Source organism: Pantherophis guttatus, chromosome 3 (genome assembly GCF_059756535.1).
Source record: "Pantherophis guttatus breed Tessera chromosome 3, ASM5975653v1, whole genome shotgun sequence".
NCBI lineage: Eukaryota > Metazoa > Chordata > Lepidosauria > Squamata > Colubridae > Pantherophis > Pantherophis guttatus.
This window is the reverse complement of record NC_142065.1, coordinates 64360810-64386400: the sequence shown is the minus strand read 5'-3', so window position 1 is coordinate 64386400 and position 25591 is coordinate 64360810. Positions and strand designations below refer to the sequence as shown.

The 25591-nt window shown below is 40.6% G+C and overlaps 1 protein-coding gene across 10 annotated transcripts in view; it reads left to right on the top strand.

Moving 5' to 3' along the window:
- SSBP3 (single stranded DNA binding protein 3) overlaps positions 1-16193 on the top strand; it is a 199810-nt gene extending 183617 nt beyond the window's left edge. For 5 of the 10 annotated variants that reach the window (XM_087889743.1, XM_034415140.3, XM_034415141.3 and 2 more), the window contains 11 exons: positions 463-529; positions 645-721; positions 5568-5632; positions 5776-5824; positions 6102-6137; positions 7924-7978; positions 9658-9728; positions 10418-10496; positions 12099-12127; positions 12506-12607; positions 13801-16193. In XM_087889743.1, the coding sequence (XP_087745869.1) occupies positions 463-529; positions 645-721; positions 5568-5632; positions 5776-5824; positions 6102-6137; positions 7924-7978; positions 9658-9728; positions 10418-10496; positions 12099-12127; positions 12506-12607; positions 13801-13830 (660 nt within the window). In that variant the 3' untranslated portion in view covers positions 13831-16193. Of the gene's footprint in view, positions 1-462; positions 530-644; positions 722-5543; positions 5633-5775; positions 5825-6101; positions 6138-7923; positions 7979-9657; positions 9729-10417; positions 10497-12098; positions 12128-12505; positions 12608-13800 lie in introns of all 10 variants that reach the window. The other 5 variants (XM_034415144.3, XM_034415138.3, XM_034415139.3 and 2 more) reach the window with 1 other exon arrangement.
- The last annotated feature ends 9398 nt before the right edge of the window (positions 16194-25591 follow it).

Genomic DNA, 25591 nt, shown 5'->3' with positions numbered 1-25591 from the left:
AATTTGGTAATCTCACTCTATAAATAAGGATTTAGAGAACTTGTGGATCTCCAGATGTTGCTCAATTCTCAACATCTCCACATTGCCCGGCAAATTATGCCATACTGAGGGCCATATTTTAGCAGTAGCTGAATTGACACAAGTTCCACATCCAAGCTTTTAAAATTTCATCTCGCAAAAAGGGTTCAGATTCATATCCACCCACATTCAACAATACCAGTCTCAGGGGATTCCAAGCGATTCACACACTTTTGCATCCAATGGTTTAACTTCAATACCACGTGTTATTGGTTGAAAACAAGTTCTATAGTTGTTGTTGTTGTTGTTTTTGCATGGGGGTATCCTGACTAGAAATAAAGCATTGTCTACCTGTAGCTCTAGATAATATAGGAAAAGCAGGATGTTAACTGTTTTAGGTATCCATAATTTCGATTTTATCAGCTTTGTTTCTCTCTTTCGTAGCCTCCAGGAGGTGTTCCTGGTACACAGCCATTGCTGCCCAACTCCATGGACCCTACACGGCAACAAGGTAACAGATGTTGAGGCTGTCTTCAGAAATCCCTTCACTTTGGGCCTTTCCTTCTGCTCCATGTTTACTTCTCCGTAATACTCTGTAACATCTTCCTGTCTGTTTCTCTCATTAGGGCATCCCAACATGGGTGGGCCGATGCAAAGGATGAATCCTCCTCGAGGAATGGGACCGATGGGCCCAGGTCCACAGGTAAAAACCTGGGCAGAGACCACTTCCTCTCCTGTCCAGTGCCAAGCGTTAGGCATGCTACTTTGTGAAGTTTGTAAGCAAAACATCATAAAAGCAGCCTCTGGGGGCTCTTCCATTCCTTCTAAGACCTTTTCTCTCTACCATTAGCGGTAATGCATTTTACATTAGTGTGTTTACATATGTCTGGAAAAATCCCACCTTCCCACATTTAGTTAGGGCTTCAAAAAAAAAAAAAGAACATTCCCCATCACGTACTTCACGCAACCACCTATTCCCCACCTTCCGTTTTTTGCTTTTTAGTCTAGGCCAACCTCCATTTCATTGGGATTTTCCCACTCAGGGAATGATAATTTTAAAGTAAAGCGGGAAGAGAGGAGGCTGCAGATAGAACGCTGTATGTATTTCAGTTGAATCCATGTTAATAATTAAATTTGCTGCAGTCTCGTCTGTTTTGATTTACCTTGTTCTTTATAGCAGGAGCAGACACATAGACCCCACTCAGCAAGCTTTCTTCCCCCCTCCCTCGCTGCGTTTTTTTTTTTTAAAAAAAAATCACCACATACTTCACCTTTGCAACATTCTAGACAGGAAATGAAGGAAGATAAAGGAAAAGTAGGTGAATTGAAATAATAACCCCTCAAAACCAAATCAACTCCATTTTTGCTGGCTGGGGAATTTTGGGAGTTGAAGTCTGCCAGGCTTAAAGTTGCCAAGGTTGGAGACCCCTGTTCTAGAGTTCTGGTTCTGTTTAAACCTGAAGAATCTAGATAGGTTTCTAAGCTGCCTACAGAGCGCTTGCTCAGAGATAAAATTTTGCAGTATGTTTATTTTTGCCCCCAGGATTGTCTTAGGGATAAATCAGGCCAACAGTTTGCAGATCCACGAAACAGACTTTCAAAGGCTAAAGTCAGATGTGAAAGTTCTCTTCTCTCATTGAGTCCACTTTTTGCTTGGCTATTCCAAGTAACTGAGTAGCCTGTAAATTTACTATTGTTTTATGAGAGTGATGCAGACCTCTTCTTTCATAAGCTTGCTGCTTCTTGGGGTTCTGTCCTGCCATCTTCTTGTTCTCCTTAGCTTCTTCGTCTGCCAAGCTGAAACATCGGCCTTTCCTTGTCACATTACATTTCCAGGCAGTTTTTTTTCCCCGGGGGGGGGGGGGAGTTACAGACCATCATTCCTCACTGCAGTATGCATCTAACCATTTGAGAAAACCGGTCAAGGTGAAGTCATTCAATAGCATTCAGTTAAGGGATGTCAAGAATTTCACAGCCATATTTATGTACTCCTGCATTTGCAGCCAGGGGGCAGAGGCAAGCTAAAATCATCTTTACTGTATAGGTTGGAGACAAGAGGTCCGAGTTCCAAACATGCTTACATATGTTGCCCATCAGCACCATTGCAGAAGAACACTTAAGGAGCTTTCTAGATGGAGGACTCATTAGCACCAGCAATCAAAATAAATGTTGCTCCTATTGAATTATTTTGAATTTTGTGTATAAGGGGGGCAGGGGGAATGAAAGAAACAATGGGGAGTTAGAAGTGGAAGATGACACCACTCTTAATGAAGCATTGTAAATATTGTCACCTTCAGATGGAAATCCCATTTCTTCTGGGCTCTGTTTTAAATAGTGTCTAGGTTCAATATTGCACTCAACTAAAATATTCTTGGCCACCCATATGTTTGCTTAGTATGTTAAAAATCTTACTCATTACGATTTATAAATCATAGGTTATGGCTTAACATTATCATAGTTGTTTGTACAGTCAACCAGATGTTTAGATTTGGCATTGTTGTCCACCTAGTGAATCCTTCCAAGGACCTGGGATGGTGATGTTGTAGTGGTGATGTTGATGATGAAGAAGATGATGATTCCCACCTTTCTTATATAAAGCATGTTTTCAAAACTCACCCACTTGTATCTTACTGAATCTCCAAAGCTTATCGCTGTATGTGATTCAGTCGGTATCTAAAATCAGATACGGACTGAGGGACCACAATATGCTGCAGCTTTGTTACATCCTTTCCTTGCCTCTCATAATAGTTCTCTTGTTCACTTCATGGTTTGCTGCCTCACTTGAATCTTTCAAACTGTGGTTATGCAAAACTAGTGCTAAGCCCAATTGGAACAATTATCATAATGAATTATGGTGAGAACGTCTTAGAAATAGAAAAGAAGCAGTATGTTTGTGTTCTCCTAAGCAGAAACTATAAGCATCCAATGCAGAATGCGGCCCAGAAAATGAGCATATGAAAGAGTATCCATTTGCTAAGGAAAGTGGGCTAATAGCCTTTGGAAAATCATTTTTCTTAATCTATTCCAGCAAATTTGATATTGTAATCTTGTAAAGTATTGGATAGCATCTTAGAAGGAAAATGTGCAAGAATACATTTTGGTTTCTTGCTGCAAATTGCACGTATCAACTAATATCCTGTGTTATTCCTCATATTTGCTGCAACAGCGAAAGTACTGAGCATTACAAACTTTCCTTACCATATTGCTCTTCTTGATTCAATCAGACTTGCACTCTGGCCCTGTATTTCTACTAGAATAAACAAAATATGCAAGTATAAGAGAGCACTCACTCAGGCCAATTATTGTTAAGGTAAGACTAGATAACTAGACAGGCATAGGCAGAGACAGAAGCGTATCTAGATTTGGAAAAGGAGGCAAATAAATTTTGATGAGTTTTTCAGAGCACATTTGCGCTGAAATCTTCTAAGACTTGTTTCTGCAGTGACTGGGATGAAATAATTAGCATATGCGCCCTGTGTAAATCTTCTGCATCAATTCTGGCTATGAAAGCAGCATGTTTATCTATTTTGGGAAGTATAACACATGAAGAAAAGTGTATGAACAGTACTGATACCCAGTACAGAATGAGAACCTACCAGGAAAGAGAAAAGGGGGATTGCATTTCCAAGCAAGTCAAATTCCAGGTGCTCTTTTGTCTGGTTTAATGATCTGGAACTCTTGGTGACCTCAAAGCTCTCAATAGTTCCTCATATACCATCACAAAAGTTTGCATTTCTTATAATTGCACCAGCCAAACAAAGACAGCCTCGTGAAAGGTTCTGGATTCACGGCATATCTCAAGCAAACCAGGTGCTTCTCATCAAGATGAAACAGCATATTAGCTGTAGCATTCTTTCATATTTTTGGAGTTGTAGGCATGTCATTTAGCCATTGTAAGCGGCAGGCGTGATCGCACCATATCTTTACGAGGCCTTGTGTGAATGTTAGAGACAAACTTTCTACCGGTAATGTGCTTTTTCTGTGTATGGGTCATGAGTGAGGAACTCGGAGCAAATCCTTTTCTTCCAGGTTGCAGTTGTTCCACTTTGTGAGTAATGTAAGTCTCTGTTCCAGCCAATAAAAGATTAAATGTTGAGGAAAAATGTACTATCAAGTGGAGGCTGTAATGGACTGTTAGATGGGGATATTTTTTTTTTCATTTAATATTTCAGACAAGCAGTCTGTTTGTCTCTCAGGAATATAGATTGTATTTTACCTCCTAATTATAAAGCATAGCTGTGGTTGTGGCTTCATTTGGTTAGGACAACTTGATGGGGAAAATAACCCATTTGGTAACCAGCAACCTGTGCAGGTCTTTCAGTACATGGATCATGCAATCCAGCTGGCTCATTCGGTAGCATTTACAATTTCTGCATAGAGAACATGGTCATGGGTAAGATACCAAGGAGTCAGCCAAGGAGCAGGAGTTGTGGACTTGAGTCATATTTTATATACTTCAACCACAAGTCCCTATTCCTTGCTGCTTCTTAAACAATAGCCCTGCATGTTACCAACAACATGACGGATTTGCTCCCTTTCCCTCTTTAGACCCATTTTCAAAGCAAATTGTTATGCCTAGCTTGCATTGACTTTTTCTGAAGATTGATATCTGGAAGATTGGGCTAAGCCGGCATTTGGATATGTAGAAGGGAATTTAAATAGGACCACTCTTAACATTTTAGATGTAAGAGCTCTTATTTTAAGGGGTTTTAGTAATCACATTAACAGACCCATAACATTATTTCTTTGGCCAGAAAAGTCCTTTATGTCTTTCGTGATTGTGATGTTTTAAGAAATAAAATAAAAGGTATGCAGTGGATGCTACTTGATCAGCATTGCTCTTTGTTACTGTTGTTGAAGACAGACTTTTGGGAGGAAGGAATGCTCTTCGCAAACCTGCTACACACTCTGGTGCTGTCAACATCTCCTCTTGGGCAAACCCATTGCTTGCTCATTATTCTGTATTTCCTAAAGCAGAATTAATCTCTCTCTCTTTGTCTGTCTCTCACTCCCCTCTCTCGCTCATGTTCTGCTTCCTCACATCAGTCTCTCCACAACCGTCACCCCACCCCAAGCAAGTAATTTAATTATTTTACATCTCCTACTTGTTTGGATTCATGCGTAAGGAACAAGCTGCATTTGGTTTGTTTGTTTTTGGTTTGAATTACTTTCTTAGATCTTACATATTTTCCAGGTGAGGTTACTCCCTTGTTGATATACCTTGGGCAGTGCCAAAAGCTTTTGCCCAATGGGCGTTTCTAGTATTATAATTTCTATGAAGAGATGGAAATTTGGTGGCTTTTAAGATTTTTTTTTTTAAAGACTTTTCCCAGTCCAACAGCAAAATGAGAGTTGCCACAACCCTGTTTCACTTTTAGAGAAGTTGCTAAGTTGACCTGTATGTTCATTGTCATCATCTTTTTTTTTTTTTGATTAAAGTTCATTTTCACAAACTAACCCTCTCGTTTTTGTTTGTTTTTTTTCCTTTCTCTTTTCTTCTCCGGTTTCCCTTCTCGTTATGGTAGACTGATCCTTGGTTATCATTGCAGAACTATGGCGGCGGAATGAGACCTCCACCCAACTCTCTAGGGCCCGGCATGCCTGGGATTAACATGTAAGGCGTTTCTCATGCTCCTGGCTTTTGACTGATGTACCTTTCATTTGATGTGGAAATGAGTGCTGTTTTACTCTCTGCTTAGACTTGAGTAAACGTGTGCGTGTGCGCACTAAAAGCTTGTTTCTTTTCTTGAACTCCAGGGGTCCAGGAGCTGGTAGACCATGGCCCAATCCCAACAGCGCTAACTCAGTAAGTGTTTTTTTTCTGTGGAATGCCTTTATCACTTGGACCTTAGAATTTAGTTTATTTCTTCTTCCTGCATCTCCCTTTAAATCTATGTTGCATCCCTTGCTCTGTCTTCCCAGTGGGGTGTCATCCGGAGCAGGAGACATGGGATATCCTCCATTTCCCTCTGTGCAGCTGTCCTCGCCTCTAAGCATATTTAAAAGCAATAAATATTTTTATTAGAGTTCTGTCAAAAGCACCCTCTCGCAAAAGTAATGCATGCGCTTTGGTTTGTTCACAGATTCCATATTCTTCTTCATCACCTGGTACATATGTGGTAAGCTCATATTTTTTAAAAATTCAGCAGTTAAACAAATCTGCATAGCTGCTCATTTAATCAGTGGGCAGTGTACACAGGAAAAAAAAAAACATTATCCATAATCCTGTCAGGTACAAAAAGTCAGGAACCAGGATAGACTTCAAAAGTACCATAAGTTTATTTCATGCTACCTATACACAGGAATCTGATCTACTAATGGTCAAAGCAAATTGGCGCCAGATAAGAGTCAATGGATTTAAAGGGAGGCTGGATTCAGGTCTCGTATGGCAGTATAGAGACTCCAAACTGATGATACATTTGACTCCACCCTCAGGCTCAGCCTGGTCATCCCCTACAAATCCAGATCAATTAAAAACCCAAGTCAAGACTGCATTGAAAAAAAATGGACTCCATTAACATCCCAGAGCCAGGACCTTGCAATCTTCTGGAAAGCCAACAGGGTCAGAACCTTTTTTATCCCTGTGGAGATGCTCTTCCATAAGAGAAGCACCATAACAGAGGAGCCATAGTTCCTAGTCCTGCCAGGTGACACCATTTTATTGAGGGTCCCAGAGCATGTCCATTCTCTCAGATCTGGTGGAAAAAGCCACAACAACTGGGAGGAGGAAGTTTCACAAATAACCGAGCCGAATGTCATGAAGTGGCAGTATATTTGTTGACTAGCTCTAGGGATACTTGAATTCACAAGTATCACAAGATACTTGAATTCACAGCCTAGATTATGTTTATAAGTGTTCATGCTGTTGCATTGTTTATCCTGCCGAAGGGAAGCGTCCACATCTGTATAATATGCAAATCATAGATATCGTTGGGGGAAAACCTTCCTTGTTCCAGGAAGCATAGTGCATAAAACATGCTGAAAGAGAGGATGTCGATTAGCATAAGTCATTTCTTCAGTCAACATCCTCCTAAAGCAGTATCTCTTAACCTTGGTGGCTTTAAGACACAGGGGCATCAACTTCCATAATTCCTCAGCTAGCCACACTGACCGGGGAATTCTGGGAGTTGAAGTCCATGCGTCTTAAAATCACCAAGGTTGAGAAATACTGCCCTAAAGTATGGAAAGAAATAGCTTTCTAACCCCCAGCATTGTGAATGATGTTGTGTTGGTGATGCTCCAGTTTTAATTTATCTTAGAGCAATTACAGTCAGAATTTTTAGCAGCTGTATTCTTAATTGGACTGGAATCAGACCATCGAGTTAACACATTGACATAGCAAGTTCCAATGCTTTAAACCAGTGGTCCCCAACCCCCGGTCCGCGGACCGGTGCCGGGCCGTGGAGTATCTGGCACCGGGCCGCACAGCGGCCGGGGGACATGAACACTGCAGCACAAAGGCTCCTGGGCCGTGCGCAATGGGCCGTGCGCAAAAGCTCCTGGGCCGTGCCCCCACCCCTGCGCGCGCTCAGCGGGCCGCGGCGATAAAAAGGTTGGGGACCACTGCTTTAAACTACCCGCTTATTGTTGCAACTTCTGCATGAGTGAAGGTTACAGAAAGAATGGTCCTCCTTCTTCTGTTCCTTCCCTGACAAATAGACCCAGTATGAGCATCTTGCATAGAAGCACCTTACTATCTCTCTATAAAACCTTCATTTTTTCCTGAGGCTTAAACAAAGAAATTGCACTTTGGCTACAAGGGTGCATCGAAGGTTTTAGCAGGAGATTAATGCTTGGCTGAATACCAAGGTGAGACATTGTTGCTGACAGCAGCAAGATCTGGCTGACCTATCGCAGGCTATGTTATCACAGTGGTGCCTGATGCGTATTTAATCTTGTCAACAGGGGCCCCCTGGTGGCGGAGGTCCTCCTGGAACACCCATCATGCCTAGCCCTGCAGGTAAGGGATGGGGGCGGGAGAACGGGAAAAGCGGTGTGGGAGAGAAAGAGTTTCTTTCATCGTCGGTCTTGATGGAAAGTGACAACATAACATTTGCATGTGGTTGATGCTTTATTTGTTTTGGAACAGCTGCAGACAATAATCAAATGAAAATGATTCCACAATTCCTTCCTTCCTTCCTTCCTTCCTTCCTTCCTTCCTTCCTTCCTTCCTTCCTTCTTTCCTCCCTCCCTCCCTCCCTCCCTCCCTCCCTAGCACGGATCGCTTAGGTTCTGTTAGGCTTAAAGAATGGGGAAGTTATACAGTAGGAATTAGGTAATGGAGATGGGGAGCGTTCACCTGTGGCTCAGCCTTTCTGGATTCATTTAAAGTTAGTTTGCAATCATCATCAAGTTCCTGGCAAGCAGGCTAAGTGTTGCACTGCTTCCCTTGATCAATAATTTTTAATAAATGTTGACTTACTAGAATAGGTTTATTTCGTGGTTTTTTCATCATCCTGGTGAAACTTTTTATCCAGGGTCAAATGTGTCTGGGTGATTTGTAGAATCTAACTTAAATCATCCTCTACAAACTCCAAGGGAATTAAGTGGGAAATGTAAAATAAACCCTATTAAACTCCCTAAATCCAGTGTGGTTAAGGCTGTAATGTTCCAATTTTGTGGACTGGGGCCCAGGACTGGGGCCAAGGAATTCCTCAGAGGAGTAGCCAGGAACATATTATCCAGCTTTACACTGCAGAGGATGCGCAACAGTTTCAGAATGCCACTTTGTACAGTGGCATTCCCTAAGTTGAGTGCTCTGCTTCTCCACATGTCTTCCCAGAAGGCTGCATAAAATCCCCTTCCAGCCCTTGGTTCCCTTATAGCAGAGGTGGGGAACTATGGCCCTTTTATGACCTCAACTCCCAGAATTCCTAAGCCAGCCATGCTGGCTCAGTGAGGTGAATATTCTGACAGGGCCAGAGTTTGATTTGGCTCACACTTTCAGCATCCATTGGAAGAATAAAAAATAGAAAGGGACACTTGGAGAAAGTGGCCCTGTTGCATGTAACAGGGGTGCACAACAGCTGCAGAGGTGGAGCTACTCTTCAGTAATATCACTGCTTTCCTCCTGCATTTTTATGAGGACTCTGATCTACATTTCTTACTAGATCATAATAAAACAATCCATATGTTAATTCAGCCACAAATCTTCCCTCTTTTTTTTAATTCCATTACTGTGGCCTGCGTATAAATCTTTGTGTTTGCATTCTACGGCTTCCTCCTGCTACCAGCACTAAAAATCTAGATTCTTGCTTTATTGGGGAAAGTAATATGTGAAATGACAAATATTACTCTTCTTTCAAAAAAAAAAAAAAAAGTTTATGGTGTAGTGAGATAATTGCACTGTCTAATTTTGAGGCGCTAAGTGGCATGTGGCAGAAAATTATCTTTCTTCATCTCTCGTAGCAAAAAGGCTTCAAGATCCTTGGTTAGTAGCGGAGACTTCTTTTCACAGTTGAATTTCTGTGATTAAAAACTTTGTGAATCTTCATTAAATACAAATTAGCCAGAAAATGGTGGTACTTAGAGGGAATTTTAGGTGATAAAGCTCGAAAGAATGAGTTCAAGTGGCATGAGTTTGTTTTAATTAAGAAATGAATTAATCACCCTGACTTAGTGGATTTCACTGTTCTATAGATTCGACAAATTCAAGTGACAACATCTACACAATGATTAATCCTGTACCGCCTGGAGGCAGTCGGTCGAATGTAAGTCTGCTTTCTAATAATTTACATATCAGATACCATAACAAATCATAATTAACTTCATCAGTTGAGGGTAAAGCAGTTTAATTGATTTCAGCCATTTATTTCAAAATAGAAATAAAGCAAACCATTAACAAGTGATTAACTCTTCAGGACTTTGTTAATTTTTTATGCTTATTAAAATAGTAGCATTCATGTGGCTCTGGTCAAGACCATCACATGCATTGCTGAGAGTGGGCTGTTTTTAAAGAGAACACAGCTTGAACCCTACTCCATCTTGCACATTTAGTTGAAACTAATTAACAGGGGTTGTTCTGAAGCTTCCCTCCTCCTCATTTACTTTAGAAAGTGTACAACACTGCTATACTCTTTCTTCAAGGCAGTGATAATTTCAGCTTTCTTTCAAAGCTTTGGTAGCTGTCTGGTATATATAGAATAAGATGCAATATATTAAGAATAAGGATGTTTTACCACATCTTAGCTGATGGGAATTTGATACAACTAGCTGTTCTCTCTTTTGAAGCTATCAGATTTTCTTTTTCTAGTAGCAGACTTCCAAAAATAATTAGTTTGCAGAGCCTATTAACCTTCTGAACGTTATAGCTGTTAATACATAAGGTACTGTATGGGTGGCATTTTACAATACAAATGATCAATCATAATGGATACCTTCTTTTTTTTCCCCCCCTCAGTTCCCAATGGGGCCTGGATCAGATGGTCCCATGGGAGGCATGGGTGGGATGGAACCCCATCACATGAATGGCTCATTAGGTAAGCTGAACAAAAAATATTTGGGGCAAAGTCACACAGGAGTCTGTCTTTTAATAGAAGTTGGTTCTATGGAGGTTTCTGATTGGGTAAGCCACATCCAATGAGTGGCTCAAATTATATATGGTACAAGGAGGCCACATCATTCCAAAGTCAGAGTGAGTTGTGGGAAACTAGGAGATGAGGCCTTGTAGTAAGACTTTGGTCAGAATGCAGAGGGAAGAATTAGGAGCTTCCCTCAGTCAGTTTTAGGCACCAGTAAGTCCTCTCCAGAAGACAGCCTTTAATCTAGTACAGGGGTCCCCAACCCCAGGCCGCATCCACTACCAGGCCATGGTTTGTTCAGAACCGGGCCATGCAAGTGGCTGGCCGGTACACATGCACCCAACTCAACTTGCAGGAACAGCGGAACAGCGCACACACACAGACAGTTCGACGAGAGAGAGAGGTGGGCCCTCCCTCACATTAGTGTGCGGGCCAGTCCGCCACTTGCATGGACAGTTCCCCTCTCGCCCCCCCCCCCAGGCCACCAAGTCTTAAAGATTGGGGATCGCTGATCTAGTATCCTTTCTGCTCTAGCAGTGCTTCCTTCCATAGTTCCCCACCCCAACGTACTCTCTCCCACCCACCCCCAGCTTAACCTAGTAACATGGGTAACAGACCACCGCCATTTTATTTTTCTATGATACCTCTTGGTCTCTTATGGCATCACTCACGGGTACTGCAGGAAATGTTTACAGGCTCAACATTAGGACAGGAATAAAAGCGCTGCGCAACTAGCATTATATTGGTAACACCTTTGCGCTGATACTCTACGTTTTTCTGCAACTGATGCTCTTTGTGTTCAGAACCTGTAGGGCCTTCTCATTCGTAAATGGATGGCTTTGATTTTCCTGTTCCTTATTTTTCTGGGGAAAATTCCTCCATGTTTCCATAAGTGACTAGTTCTATGTCGATAATCAGCAATCCCAGTGTCTTTGCCATTCTTAAACACTCGTAGTGTCGAAAATTAGCCAGAAAACAGGAACTGCTAGTCACAGGCTCGCTGCACTCCTGTTGATAGATAACAGAGAAGAAGCAGCATGAACCTATCGGTGGTGTGTGTGTTTTAATTAAAGCAGCAGAAAGACCCATTAACCTCCCATGCTTGCCTTATACATCTTGCTGAAGTAGAGGTGCTGTACTCCATCTTGATCAGTGTCAGAAAGCTCACGGGAGGGAGCCGAGGCCGTAGCAACTCGATTAGGCCATTACTCTAGTGCTGTGCAGGAAGGTGAGCTGAGCTCTGCTCCGGGGAGTTTTCCATGCAAAGGAATGGCAGCTGAGGCATCCCCCAGCAGGTCCCTTTCTGGAGGCAAATGTTAAGAGGTTTGCATTAGCCCAGCTGTGACCTGCAACTCACTAATGTACTGCCAGCTGCTTCCCAGAAGGTCCAGCCCTACCTTTTGCAGCAGCCTCTTATTTTCTGCATATAAGTTCAGGATCTACATGTTTCAATGCTAGTTGGGGAAAATGTTGGTTTAGAAGAGGGAAGCGAAGTCCTTTCCACTAACAGCCTGTTTTTCTCTTCCTCTCCATCCCACCATCCCAATCTTCTTTCATAAGGGTCAGGAGACATTGATGGACTTCCAAAAGTAAGTCAACATGTTGCCAATATAATTGGGGGCTTCTTACCCTTTTTTGTATTACATGTCAAATTTAGGATTACAGGATACTTACTATGGGGTGAAAGTAGGGAGGAAGTGTTCATCTTCCGGTCCACGTTTATTAGTTTGCCAGAAGTTAGCAGACTTCCCCTGTTGACTTAGCAGATGAAGACACTTATGCTCTAAATGAAGTGCAATGCTTTCTATGCACAAGCTTCATGTTTAGCTATCTTTTGCTCATCCGAGAACAATGTATAGTTGTTTGTGTACCCGTTGCTGAAAAACACTCTCTCACTTTCAGTGTGTATATGTGTGATCTGTGTGTTTTCCCTTCCTCTCCCCTCCCCCCTTTCTTTTTAATTGTAGAATTCTCCAAACAACATAAGTGGCATTAGCAATCCTCCGGGCACTCCACGAGATGATGGTGAACTGGGAGGCAACTTCCTCCATTCCTTCCAAAATGACAACGTGAGTCGTTCTTACACCCGCTCTTTAAACGCATTGCATTTCAATCTCAGAGTTTTTCAAGCTTTTCAGAGCTTTTTATAAATATGTGGAATATGATGGCTGACAGTGTGGGGGTGGCTCCTGGACCAGCAGATGAAAAAAAAAAACCTCAAGGAAGGATGATGTGGGGGCTGATAGAACTGGGAAATGATCCAGAGTAAGATCATCGGTATGATATCTGGATGTAGCATGCCTTCTATATACGAGGAAGATAAATGGTTCCAAAGGGAGGCAATGGAGACCATAAGTTATTTAAAAGAAATAAGGAGAGTTCTTTTGAAACAATCCTAGAACCAGAGAGCCAACCCAAAAGAAATGTGCTTGGCTCTCACAGTTTGAATGTACAGCAAACATGTGTACTGGATGTGCATAAGAGAAACTTGTTGCCTGACAACTTCTGGCTAGAGTTTATATTGATCATAGAGGCCCTTTCAATGTAGGAAAATCATTGCCATTGTTATTAATCATATACTTTTTTTTAAAAAAAGTAAAATAAATCAATAATAGGTCTTACCATGAGGAGCTTAGAATCAAGTTTTCAATGAGGGTATTAGAAGAAGTAGGAAATCACAACTATCTCCTTGCATGGATGGACTTCTTGAAAAGCATCCCTGACAGTCAAAGCAGTAGAGATACTTAATTTAAGTGGCTGGTTCTGCCAAATGAAGCTAATATGAAATACAACATGGCTGCAAGAAAGGGATGCTGATCAACAACCGAAACAAATGTTAATTAAGAAAAAGCAACATCTTCATTATTAGTGTAACTTGTTTCATGCAAAACATATAAGATTAAAGCTTTGTAGTATTATATTCATTCTAACTTGAGGTTCTTTATCATTCAACACATATGACAACGGAAGTAGTAAAAATGGTAAAAGCAGCAACACTTGAGTTTCCACCTAACCACCAAGCTACTCCCAACCATTGTTGACCAACAGAAGATAAAAGAGTGGCAATTGGATTTCTATCATATTTTATCTCTGCGGTTTCTTGAATCAGTTAAGAAGAGGAGTTGTTTTAAGAAGCCTATGTCTCTTTCCCCATTTGCTTTCCTAGCGCATTAGTTAGCAATTTGTTCTGATTTTGGCCTCATTATTACTGTGTGACTTTTTCTTTCTTTCTTTTTTTCTCATCCTTCCCTTCCTCGCCCAGTATTCTCCCAGCATGACAATGAGTGTGTGATTTCCCTCTTCCTTCGCCCCACATCCTCTTCTCCAGGATAAAGAAAAAGTCGGCTGCCCTTTGGAGGATCTCAAGAAATTATGCAAGACGAGAAGAAGCTTAGGTGCGTTTGGCAGGGAGACATTCAGAGCCGGAGATCCAGCCCTAATTTTTAGTTTCATGCAATAAAAAGGCTGAACTTTTTATTCCATAAAACAATGAAGGACAAATCTTTAAAATATTTCAAGACATGACAAGATCCTTCTTCTGCAGAAGGATTTATTATATGTATATGACACTTTTTTTTGTGTTGTTCATTTTTTGGAAACAAACGGAAGCCTCTAGCACCCAATTCCAGCCTCCTTTGCTTGATTATTCTTTTAAACTTCTTGTATGTTTGTGCTGTGCTACGCAAGGAAACTAGTCTAGATATGAAATCTCATGTTGTCTCTGTAGCCATTTTAAAATAATAAAACTGGACAGGGTTTTTTTTTTTTAAATAAATTGGTGGGTTTTGTTCAGAAGACCTTTCCCCCTCCTCCCCCTTCCCCTTTAGGTTGGTGTCTTGCAGCACAACACTTCCTTCAGCAAGAAGATCAGAGTGGAAAAGATTTCCCCTGCCTCAGTTTGTAATGCAGCTGGCTCCCTTGTAGGATCACATCCTCCAAAAGTTTAATTGTGATCTTGGGTATATCTGTGACTGTGGCATGCACTGTTTTAGTCCCCTCCCTTGCTTGTCCTCCCCTCCCCCCCTCCCCGCCTGAAGCACTGCTATGAATTGCCCTTTTGCAGAATTTGGAAAATGTCAGAATTTCTGGGAGGTGGGGTTATTGAGGATTAGGGTACAGGTAGTCCTAGACTTACAGCCAGAATTGGGATTGGTTGCTTAGCAATGCGAGAGTTAAGCAAGTCATCACATGACCGGACTTGATTTTTACGGCCATTTTTTCCATGGCCATTAAGCGAATCTGGATGTTAAGCGAATCTGGTTCCCCCCATTGACTTTGCTTGGTAGAAGCTTGGGAAGGTAGAAAATCGAGATCACGTGACCACAAGACTCTGCCCCCATCATAAACGTGAGCCAGTTGCCAAGTGCCCGAATTTTGATCACATGGCCGTGGGGATAGGGTGAGGGTCATAGCTTTGAGGATGGGTCGTAAATCATTTTTTCCAAGGCCATCATAACTTCAAAGCATTGTTAAATGGTTGTAAGTCAACTATCTGTACTTGGGATTTTTTTTTTCCTGTTGGGACTGTGTCAGAAATAAAATGAAAAGGCATTAAAAACTTGACTCAAAAACTGGTGAGAGCAAACTTCTTAACAACTGCTTTGTTTTTGTTTTTGTTTTGGGTTTTCTAATGAAACGATGTGATCTTACTAGGGTTTCACTGTATATGCTCTGGAACTGGATGGAGATATTTTTAAGTAATTATTGTTGTTAAATTGTATACTTGCTATTCTGTAGGCTCTCTCTCCCTCCTTCTCACTCTGTAATTAAAAAGCAGAATTTAAAAATAAATAAATAAATCTTACCTTCTCCTGGTAGGGGTGACTACAGAAAAGCATATCATGTATAGTGAAACTCGCAAGTCTTGAGATCTCTGTACATTACACCCCCTTGTAGCTGGTCTTTGTTTTATATAAAAGAAAAAAAAAACCCTTCACTTCTGATCTATGTATTTCATATTATGTAAAATATTATCTTACCCTGGATTTACCTACCTTTGTGCGGATTCTTGAGAACATTGTATCTTGTTTCAGTGTTTTTTCTTACCTTGTAGTCTGGTTCTAAAGTTAAGCGAGGGAAAGGAAAAGTAATTATTATACATTGTAGTTTGTGTACGATATTTGTTGATAATGTTTTATTAAAGGGATGTCTTTTTTCTGCACCCCTTAATGAAATGTTTTTTTTTTACTTATGGTTTTGTTTGGGTTTTTGTTTTCTTTTTGTTTTCTTTTTGGTTTGGTTTCATTTTGGAAAACATTGGCTTGTTTTTACTCTTATCAAAAAAGTACTTGAAACGTGTAATTTTTAAGAAGACAATGATTTTTTTAAAAAAAGAAATGCTTGCCCTTTTCTTAGGCATTTTGATTAAGTTTTTTTTTTCTGTAGAAAGATGATGGGGATGGGGTGGGCAAATGAAAATTCTCACAGTTACAGTCAGGATTATATTTAAAGAAAAAAAAATAATAAACCTTCAAATGAAGATTTGTCCCATTCCTAATGCAACACTTTTTTTAAAGAGATAACTTGGCAGGTTTCATTGTATTAAAGTGATGGCTAAATTAAATGTCTTCATTGGTCTGGGATGGTTTTTAAAAGATAAATCAAGATCTTTTCTCTTTTCCCCCCTGCTGTAATAAATATAAACATTTGATTTCACGTCCTTGCTGTTCATTATTCTCTCCCGGATACAGAGATTCCAGAAAACCTGCCGTGGAAAGTTGCCTCATTCTGATTATGTTCTCTTTGAAGGCACCACATTCTGAAGATGCACTTCATACCCATCACAAACATTATCAGAAACATCTAGATTTAGAATCCACTTTCACATTCCTTTTAGACAGCCTCAAAATCAAGTAAGATGCCTTCTCAACGCTAAGGTGAAACAGTCCAGCAAAACCAGCCATTTTTTTATAAATACAAGAGCAGAAATTGAATTCATCAAGCCGCAGAATTTGGCACAGCTTTGCCCAGAGTGTATCCTGTTTACAAAAACCAAACAAAAATTTGACGATTCTCGTTCTGTGAATCTTGGCCAAGAATCCACAGAACATTAAAAAGAATATGCAAGTAAATTGTTTACCTGCAGTTTAAAATGTAAGGTAAATCAGAGATGTTTATATAAATTCTGTTATACAAAAACAATAAAAACTTTTGATTTCTTTTTTTTTTTACATCTTCTATAGGAGAGTTAAGGAATAGGTTATTTTAACAATACCTATTACATTGGTATATTTCAAGGAGAGCTCAGAGTAAACCCATCTTAATTGTGTGTGCTCTCGTAATAGTTATTTCTTCACAGCAATCCTTTGGCTTGCTTGAAGTGTAAAAAGGCTACTAAAATGATGAATCAAAATAGTTTCCATGTCTATGTGAAGTGTGATACTGTATAGCACAATACAACAAATGAATACATCTCATTGCATCTTCATGCCTAGAATATTGGCCTGATCTGAAGGATTCCCTTTCACAGCTTGAGTTATTTATTGGGTAAACGAGCAGATTCTTGTTCAGGAATTGTCACACAATATTCAATGTAACTTTTAATTATTACCGGTAAGTGATATTATTTTGATCCTACTGCTTCCACGTTAAGAATCCATTTAGACATTAGCGGTGTAGGAAGTACACAATTAGGCATGTCTAATAACATCTAATACAACTACAAGTAACTAATGAGTAGCCAGTTCAGAATAGTTGTTTTGGGCAGGCTGATATTCTCAATGTTTCCCTCTTTCTAGTCTAAATTTAAAAATCCCAAAGTGTTTTCATATCTGCAGAGTTTCTTTTGCATGTGACAGAAACACCAATGCAAATTTGGAAACAAGTCCTACTCATAGTCCATATTTTAACCCTAATTTCCTATCAATTGTTTCATTTGGGATATTAAATTGAAGTTTCCATTGTGCTTGATCAAAATTTGAACGGACACCATTAATCTGTTGTGCAAAACTGGGATATTTTGGGAAGGCCTTATTTTCTGCTTCCGTTAGGCATGGGGAAAGAATCTGAAAGAATCTAAATTCCCATTTGCAAGATTTCACAGGAATTGCACGATTTCAGTTGTAGAATTGCAAGGTAATTTTTGTAAACCTGTATCTTCCAAGGAAACCTACAAAAAGCATAATAGTCTGCAAAGTCTAAATATTTATGTAGTTAGAATCATAAACTTATATGTAGTCTATCAAGAGGGGAGAAAATCAAGATTCATAATTTAGGATCAAATCGGTTGCATTTTGCATTGCTGTATATGCACAGAGAATAGTGAATATATCTAATATATCTGCAGAAATCATTGATCACTTTATTCATGTATTTGCTCATGGAGAGAAGTTGTAAATGCTGTATATGAAACTTGATTGTCAGTACGCGATGTTTTTGTAACGTATTCTAAAGCTAGTTTTGAAAATCTGAGAGGATGCTAACCTCATTGAATGAGAAGGTAGCCATAGTGAGAAAGTGGGGTGGGTGGAGCTATTGTAATGAAGGTGCAACCAAGATATGTGCTTTTTATGGGAAAATTTTCCTCCTTGCAAGATAGCTCTGGAACAGTTCCTATTTTCTACATGCCCATGTCATCACGTTGAATGTACATTCCTGTGTCAAGAGTTCTAAACGCAGTTTAGACCCATAAAATAATCAGCTGAAAAAAATAAACAGGACAAAATATGCACCCAATCTCCATCACTTCATCAGCATCTTACATTAAAGAACTTAGAAAATAAAAGGGTCTTCATCTGGTGCCCAAACATCAGCCTAATATGCCTACTGTAACTGTACATTGCGGAGCATCTTGACCAACAAGATCAGTTTTGTCCTCGGTTTGCAACGTGTGCCATTTGGTATCAGATTTCCAGCATGTTCTCTTGCAAGGCAAATGTTCATTATACAGTAGAACTGTAGTTCAGAATCCATCTCTGCAAGACTTTGTTCCTGTTTTATGCTGCTCGTTTTTTTTTTATTAGGGCGGTGGTTTGTTTTTATTATGCACCATTGTGTACATGCACTTCAGAAGTTTTTGTTTTGTTTTTATGCCTCCTGAGTCCTGCCGATTGCCTAGACAAGTTCATGCAGTTTTCTTAAGCAAGGTTTCAGAAATAGTTTGCCCTTGTCTTCCTTTTAGGGCCGAGACAGACTGACTGGCCCAAGCCACTCTTCTGGCTTTGTATCTGGAGTAGAGCTACAACTCTCATTCTCCCTTCCAACCTGGTGTCTTAACCGTTACACCATCCTGGCTGTCATTCTTCAGAGATTGAAATGGAATTATTTCAGCTTTGACTTCAGCTACTATTTCTTGCAATATCCGATGGTTTTCTCGACGTGCAACTTGGTTGTTTCTATAAAGGACCACATTAAGCCTTTGGTACCTGCAAAATACAGCCCTGTGATCAGCTACATCTGTTAATGATGAACTAGTTTTCTGTCTTCCTGTTTTCTCCAGATAAAAATCCTGAGGTTTTTTTTTTGTTTTTTTTTTTGAAATTAGAGAACAAGAAACTTGAAATACTCCTGACATATTTAGGATACGGTTTGCAGTTTTTTTATTTTCTTGGTTATGTGATCAAGATTATGTATATATTTAAAGACTAGCTCTCTGTCTTAAAAGATGGGCTTCCAGTTATCTAACAGAAACATTAGTTTGACAGTAGAACCAAATGACTGCCAATGCTGGGCTCCCTTCCTTGCATGCATAGCAGTGGTGGGTTGCCCCCAGTTCGGACCGGTTCTATAGAACCGGTAGTAAAACCGGCAGGAGGCTCCGCCCACTGACCCTGACATCATCAGAAGCGATCTGCGCATGCGCAGAAGCTGTGCATGTGCAGAAGCAAGGCGCGTGCGCGAGCGATCCCATTGCGAACCGATAGTAAAGGTAAGTAGGACCCATCCCTGATGCATAGGATTGACCGCCATCTATGGGCATACTTTAACTGGGATTCCAGCACTAAGCAGGGAATTGAATTGTTGGTTTATGTGGCTCTTTCCAACTCTATGATTTTATGGTCTCTTTTTAAAGCAGAACTAACACAATACTTCATATTATACGGTTAGAAAGCTAGGAAATATTTGAATTTTTCTGTTTTTATTCTGCATTGATAGACCTCCATGCAAATGTTTTTTTTCTTTGGCAGGTCTGAGTTACGTTTAACTACAGTATAGTGCTTCGGGATGACTTGCTTTGAAATGCAGTTCTTTTTAGGCAGTGCAGTGGTTTGCTCGAGCAGCTGGTCATCTAATGTAAGTAGCAATTAGCAGTGCAAGTGGAGGCTAAATGGAGTTGCAGATGTTTTCTCTGAAGCCCCAAGGTAGCTCTCAAATTCCTTTCTCCTAATCATTTAATCTTGGCCCTCCCCGTTTAAAAAGGTCTTAAGGAAGCCTGGGTTCTGCATCCTGTTCCTTTCTCATACTCATCTTTGTATTCCAGCAGGTATTTTCTTTTTGATAACTAGACTGCAATCCTTGGAATTGCCATGGTTTGCAAAATCTCTATGGCTAATCTTGCTTCAGCTTTCTCAATTTGTACCTCTTTTTTTCTTCCCCTCACTCTCTTTCTTCTTCCCTGCCCAACACAATTTATTTATTTATTTATTTTTTTGGTGATTTATATGCCGCCATTCTCCCGAAGGACTCAGTGCAGCTTACAACAACAATCAATAATACAAATCACAAAATAACAGAATAAGTTAAAAAACCCTTAAAAACCATATTTAAAATTATTACAGTTTGTGCAACCCCTAACAGATCAAGTTATTTGACAGAAGAGCCACGTCTTCAGTTCGCGGCGAAAGGAGAGGAGGTCCAGGGCTATCCTGAGCTCGGTGGGCAAATGATTCCAGAGGGTCGGCGCTCCAACAGAGAATGCTCTCCCCCTGGGGGCCGCCAGTCAACATTGTTTGGCCGACGGCACCCTGAGGAGGCCTGCTCTGTGGGAGCGCACGGGACAGTGGGAGGAAGGCAGAAGATGGTCCTGCAAGTATTCCGTGCCTAAGCCATGTAGGGCTTTATAGGTAAGCACCAGCACCTTGAAACAGACCCAGAGAGCAACCGGCAGCCAATGCAGCTCACGCAGGAGAGGTGTTGCACGGGAGTAATGAGGAACTCCCGTAACTACCCGCGCGGCCGCATTCTGGACCAGCTGGAGCCTCCGGATGCATCCCAAGGACAGCCCCATGTGGAGGGTGTTGCAGTAATCCAACCGAGAAGTAACAAGGCATGGGTCACCGTGGCGAGGGCATCTTGGTCTAGGAAAGGGCGCAACTGGCACACAAGACGTACTTGTGCGAAGGCCCCCCCCCGGACCTTTTAAAGCGCAACTCATTATTCCCTTGAAAAGATGTGGAAAGAATGTCCTGGAGCTCTCAAGTTTTTCTTCCAGTTGAGTAATTTCAAGATTTGTGGAAGCAGTTGATTGATTGGCCATGAAGATTGGATAGCCGGGGGGGGGGCACAAGAGTTTTTCCAATGAAGGTAAATTTGGGATTCTATAATAATGGAAGTCTACAGTATAAGAATTGGGGGATTGTGCTTACCAAATGCTGTACAGCATGCTAAGGCACTAAGGTTGCTGTCTGCCATACTAATTGCAGCAAGAAATGCCACAGCCGTGTGAAGAGAACAGAAGTGATGGAGCAAGAAATTCTGGACAAGTTGTACTTGAAAATGTTTGCTGGAATTACCTTCTCACAGTTTGCTGGGGGGGGGGGGAAGGTATGGAACATATGCTAAATATTCTTCAGAGGTTTGTTGATTTTAATCTAGTGTTAGTCGTAAAAACAAATACAGGTAGCTCTTGACTTATAACTACAATCAAGGCCAACATTTCTGTTGCTAAGTGAGGTAGGTTTTAAGTGAATTTTGGTCCATTTTACAACCTTTCTTGTTGCAGTACGAGTTAACAGCGCAAGTCCCTGCAGTCATCAAGTTAGTAACCTGGTTGTTAAGGGAATCTGGAATTCCTATTGACCCTGCTTGTCAGAAAAGCAAAGCATATTGACACTGCAGCTGTCATAGTTGCCAAGCATCCAAATTTTGATCACATGACCAAGGGGATACTACAACCGTCATGTGAAAAATTGTCACAAGCAGTGGTGGGTTGCTCCCAGTTTGCACCGGTTCACAAGAACCAGTAGTAATTTGTAGTAGTTCGGAGAATCGGTAATAACATTGGCTGGCCACGCCCTCGAACCGGTCCCCGACCCGGTCACCGCTTGCTTACCCCGCCCACCTCATCAGAGGCTTTTTTTTAAAAAAAGCATTTTTTCTACAACCTCTGGCTGAAAAAATGCTTTTAAAAGTAAAAAAAAAAAAAAGCCTCTGATGATCGCGCAGCTCAGCTGGGCTCGTCAGAGGCTTCTAAAAGCATTTTTTTCTGCAACCTCTTAAGGTTGTAGAAAAAATGTTTTTAAAAGTAAAAAAAAAAAAGTTGGCCACGCCCACCCAGTCACATTACCCCGCCCCCATCAAGCCATGCCCACAAAACAAACCACGCCCACAGAACCAATAGTAAAAAAATTTAGAACCCACCCCTGGTCACAAGTCACTATTTTCAGTAGTGGTGTTCACTTTGAACCGCCACTGTAAAGTCTTGTTAAGTCAAGGATTACCTGTACAGGAAAAGCCTGGCTGAAGCATATCCTAGTGAAAGACCTCTGCTCAAGTACATGGATGTATGGAGTACTTAATTTTGCTGTTTTGCCATTTCGATGCGTGCAACCGGATCATAAGACAAGAGCCGTCTGTGGGTTCATGCAGCCTTCTATTAGAACCTGAAGTGTTTGATTTCATACTAGCCTCACATCAAGGGCTCATGCTAAGGAATCTTCCCCCTTGAAAAGCATACAGGTTTCCTCGTGCGTCATGTTATCTGAGCCGGTGCCTACCTGTTGAAGGCAGTTCAGACAAAGATCAACGAGTGGGAGCAGCTTCAAAAGCCATCACAAACCCTTTGGCAGGTCCCTGGGGGGGCAGCCTTAGCATTGTCACTCTAGTCAAGGAACTGGAGGAAGAGAGACTATTTGTCAGCACTCATAATAGGGGGAAGCAAGAGGCTGGAAAGGCATGTTGAGAATACTGATGGTTTCCTGTTGCTTTTGTCAGTGCACTTTCTTTTTATATCCAGAAGAGACAAACAGCTCAGCCAGGTCTCCCTGTATAACAGCAGGGCTTATTTATTTGTTTGGTCTACTGGCTCTCTAACTGTGAGAGAACAGTTTGGTTAAGTGCTATCATCATCTCCGCTTGCAATTACACAAATATTTCACTGGCCTGTCACAGCATATTTACATTTGTCAAAATTCAACCCGCTGTTCTGACCGAGGTGGTTTAAAGCATGGCAGTTTCAAAGACCTGTGATGCAAGGTTAAACTGATATATTTGACCTGGAACAGCCAGTTTCTATCCAGTCAGACCTCTCCCATGCTGGAAACCATGTTTAGATGCTACCTAAATATGAGCTGAATGAAGGTAGATCGCCCTTCTTCTCCATCCCATGCAAGGAATTCTACAAAGTGGGAATGGATTTTTCTCCCTTGGTAAGTGTAATTTATATCATTTAGTTGGAAGCTCCTGACGATTCAGTGACCAGCTTTCCAGCAAATTACTGGTTTTGCCATTGTTTTGTGTCTCTTGTTTTATCACAAGCAACCTACATAAACCCTGCAAAAGGCACATTAAAGTATTTTTTAAAGATTCCAATCAAAGTGCAGTGGTTATACATTTAATCAAAGTAAAACATTTCAGAACTTGAAGTGCAAGATTGTTCTAAAAGATGCAATACAATGGCGTAGTAATGTCCAGACATATTTAGTTTTATTACTATTTATCAAGAAAGTTCATCTGGTCCCATCTTCCCATGTAATGACTAATCAGATGACAAGAAGGCAATACCTCCCTGAATATTGCTCCTTAGCCACTGATTTGCAGAGACATCTAAACATGGTGTCAATATTGCAATAGACTGGCAGCAAGTTATTAATGCAAGTGATTGAATTCCATTTTATAACTATCTAACCTGGCTCTCATCACATTTTTTTTTTCATTATTCTTTGCATGAAATTTGACTGGCCTAATCTTTTCCTAATCAATATTCCCACGTCTAATATTTTCAAATCATCTTCCCACCAACTTTATATTATCTCATTGCTTTTTTTCTTCCTGGAGATGCTCCAAGTACCATATAAGAGCAATACTTTTTATGTAAAAATCATGTTTTTGTTGCCCTTTTGCATTCTTCCAGTTAGGGTTTCTAAGTTGAGGTGTATCATGGTATTCCAGCCATTGGCAATATTATAGATTTAAATCAAGATACAAGCACATATAGTTTTTATGCCAGACACCTGCGTTGGGGGGAAGGCTGAGTAGCTTATGCATAATTTGGAACACAGCAACCACATCTGAAAAGGACTTTGAAACCCTTTGGGGTTTAACTTTTTCATATCTTGCATTGTTTTATATAAACCTAACCACATCAATATTTTTATAATTCTGCATTACTTGTGAAATTGCATCCAATGAGATTTTTAGGAAATCCTTTCCGTGAGTTATTAATCTTTCCTATTTTAATTAGCTAATAAGTAGCTGCCTTGTTAAGCTTAGTAAGATGCTGCTGGAAAAATTTCTTTGCAACAGCTATGCTTATTTTTTCAATAGAAGTTGTTCTTTATCCTTCATAAATCTTATGTTGAACATCCCAAAGGTGCTTTTTCAGGAGGCAACTGGACTTTGTTTTTTCCGTTTGAAGACATTTAGCTTCTCATCCAAGAAGCTTCTTCAGCTCTAACAGGATAGTGGGGAATGGAAGGATTTATATTCCTTGCAGACAGCTGGTCATTTGCATCCTTTTAAAGGGTGGTTGAAACACTTGGAGGTTATGTGTCCTCAGTGTGTGTCACCTGAGTAGTGCTCCTGCTGTCTGCAATTTTTCCTTTGGAAATCCATTCCTACTCCCACACCATTCAAAGGGTGTTCGTCCCAAATTGTATAGCTAAAAGTGTAGATTCTCAGTCATCCAGGTCAGGCAAAAGCACCTTTGGGACAACCAGGACCTGGATGACTGAGAATCTCTACGGACCTTATGCTGAATAATTCTGCTAAATTATCTAAGACAGAATTATCATGCTCTGTAATACCCAAAAATGCATCCTCTACACACCCATTATAAAATAGTTGATATTCCATTTTAGGTAAGTTACACATTTGAGCTTGGGTGGAAAATACTTGTTGCAATTTACCTTTGTCAGTTTTTATAAGGCTAAACTCTTTTAATTAAGTAAGCATGAATTCCCTCCCACCCCGCCGCCCCAATACAACCATTATATGACTTCTCATTGCACAACAGAACACCCCAGGAAAACTTTTTTCCTTTAATGGCTCAAAGCATGTTTTGTTTCAAATCCAGAACAATCACGCTCTGGATAACTTGCCAAACTGTTTTGGACTAAACATGGTTTTTGAGAAACAAAATTCAAAGAAACATGTTTCCCCATATTTAGGCAAGAACGCAACTGTCTTGCCTTCCATACCTTCCTGAATCCATTCAACATGAGAGATCTGCTTTAAATTAAAATTTTAAATTAAAAATTATCCTAATTCAGTATACCTTCCAGTATATACATCCAATGTTTGCTAAGATGCTGAGCTTGTCAATCGAAAGGTTGGCAGTTCAGAGGTTTGAATCCCTAGTGCTGTGTAATGAGGTAAGCCCATTATTTGTCTTCTGCCAACCTAGCCGTTCAAAAGCACATAAAAATGCAAGTAGAAAAATAGGGATCACTTTTGGTAGGAAGGTAACAGTGTTCCATGCGTCTTTGGCGTTTAGTCATGCCAGCCACATGACCACGGAGACATCTTTGGACAGCGCTGGCTCTTCAGCTTTGAAACAGAGATGAGCACCACCACCTAGAGTCAGGAACGACTAGCACATATGTGTAAGGGGAATCTTTATCTTTACCTCAAAGTGGTTAAAAGTTTTGACTTAATTAGTTCTTCTCCCAAAACTGTGGCCTTCTTGAAACACTGCATCAAATCTTACTCTAATTCTTCAAAGTATTAAGCTATAACAC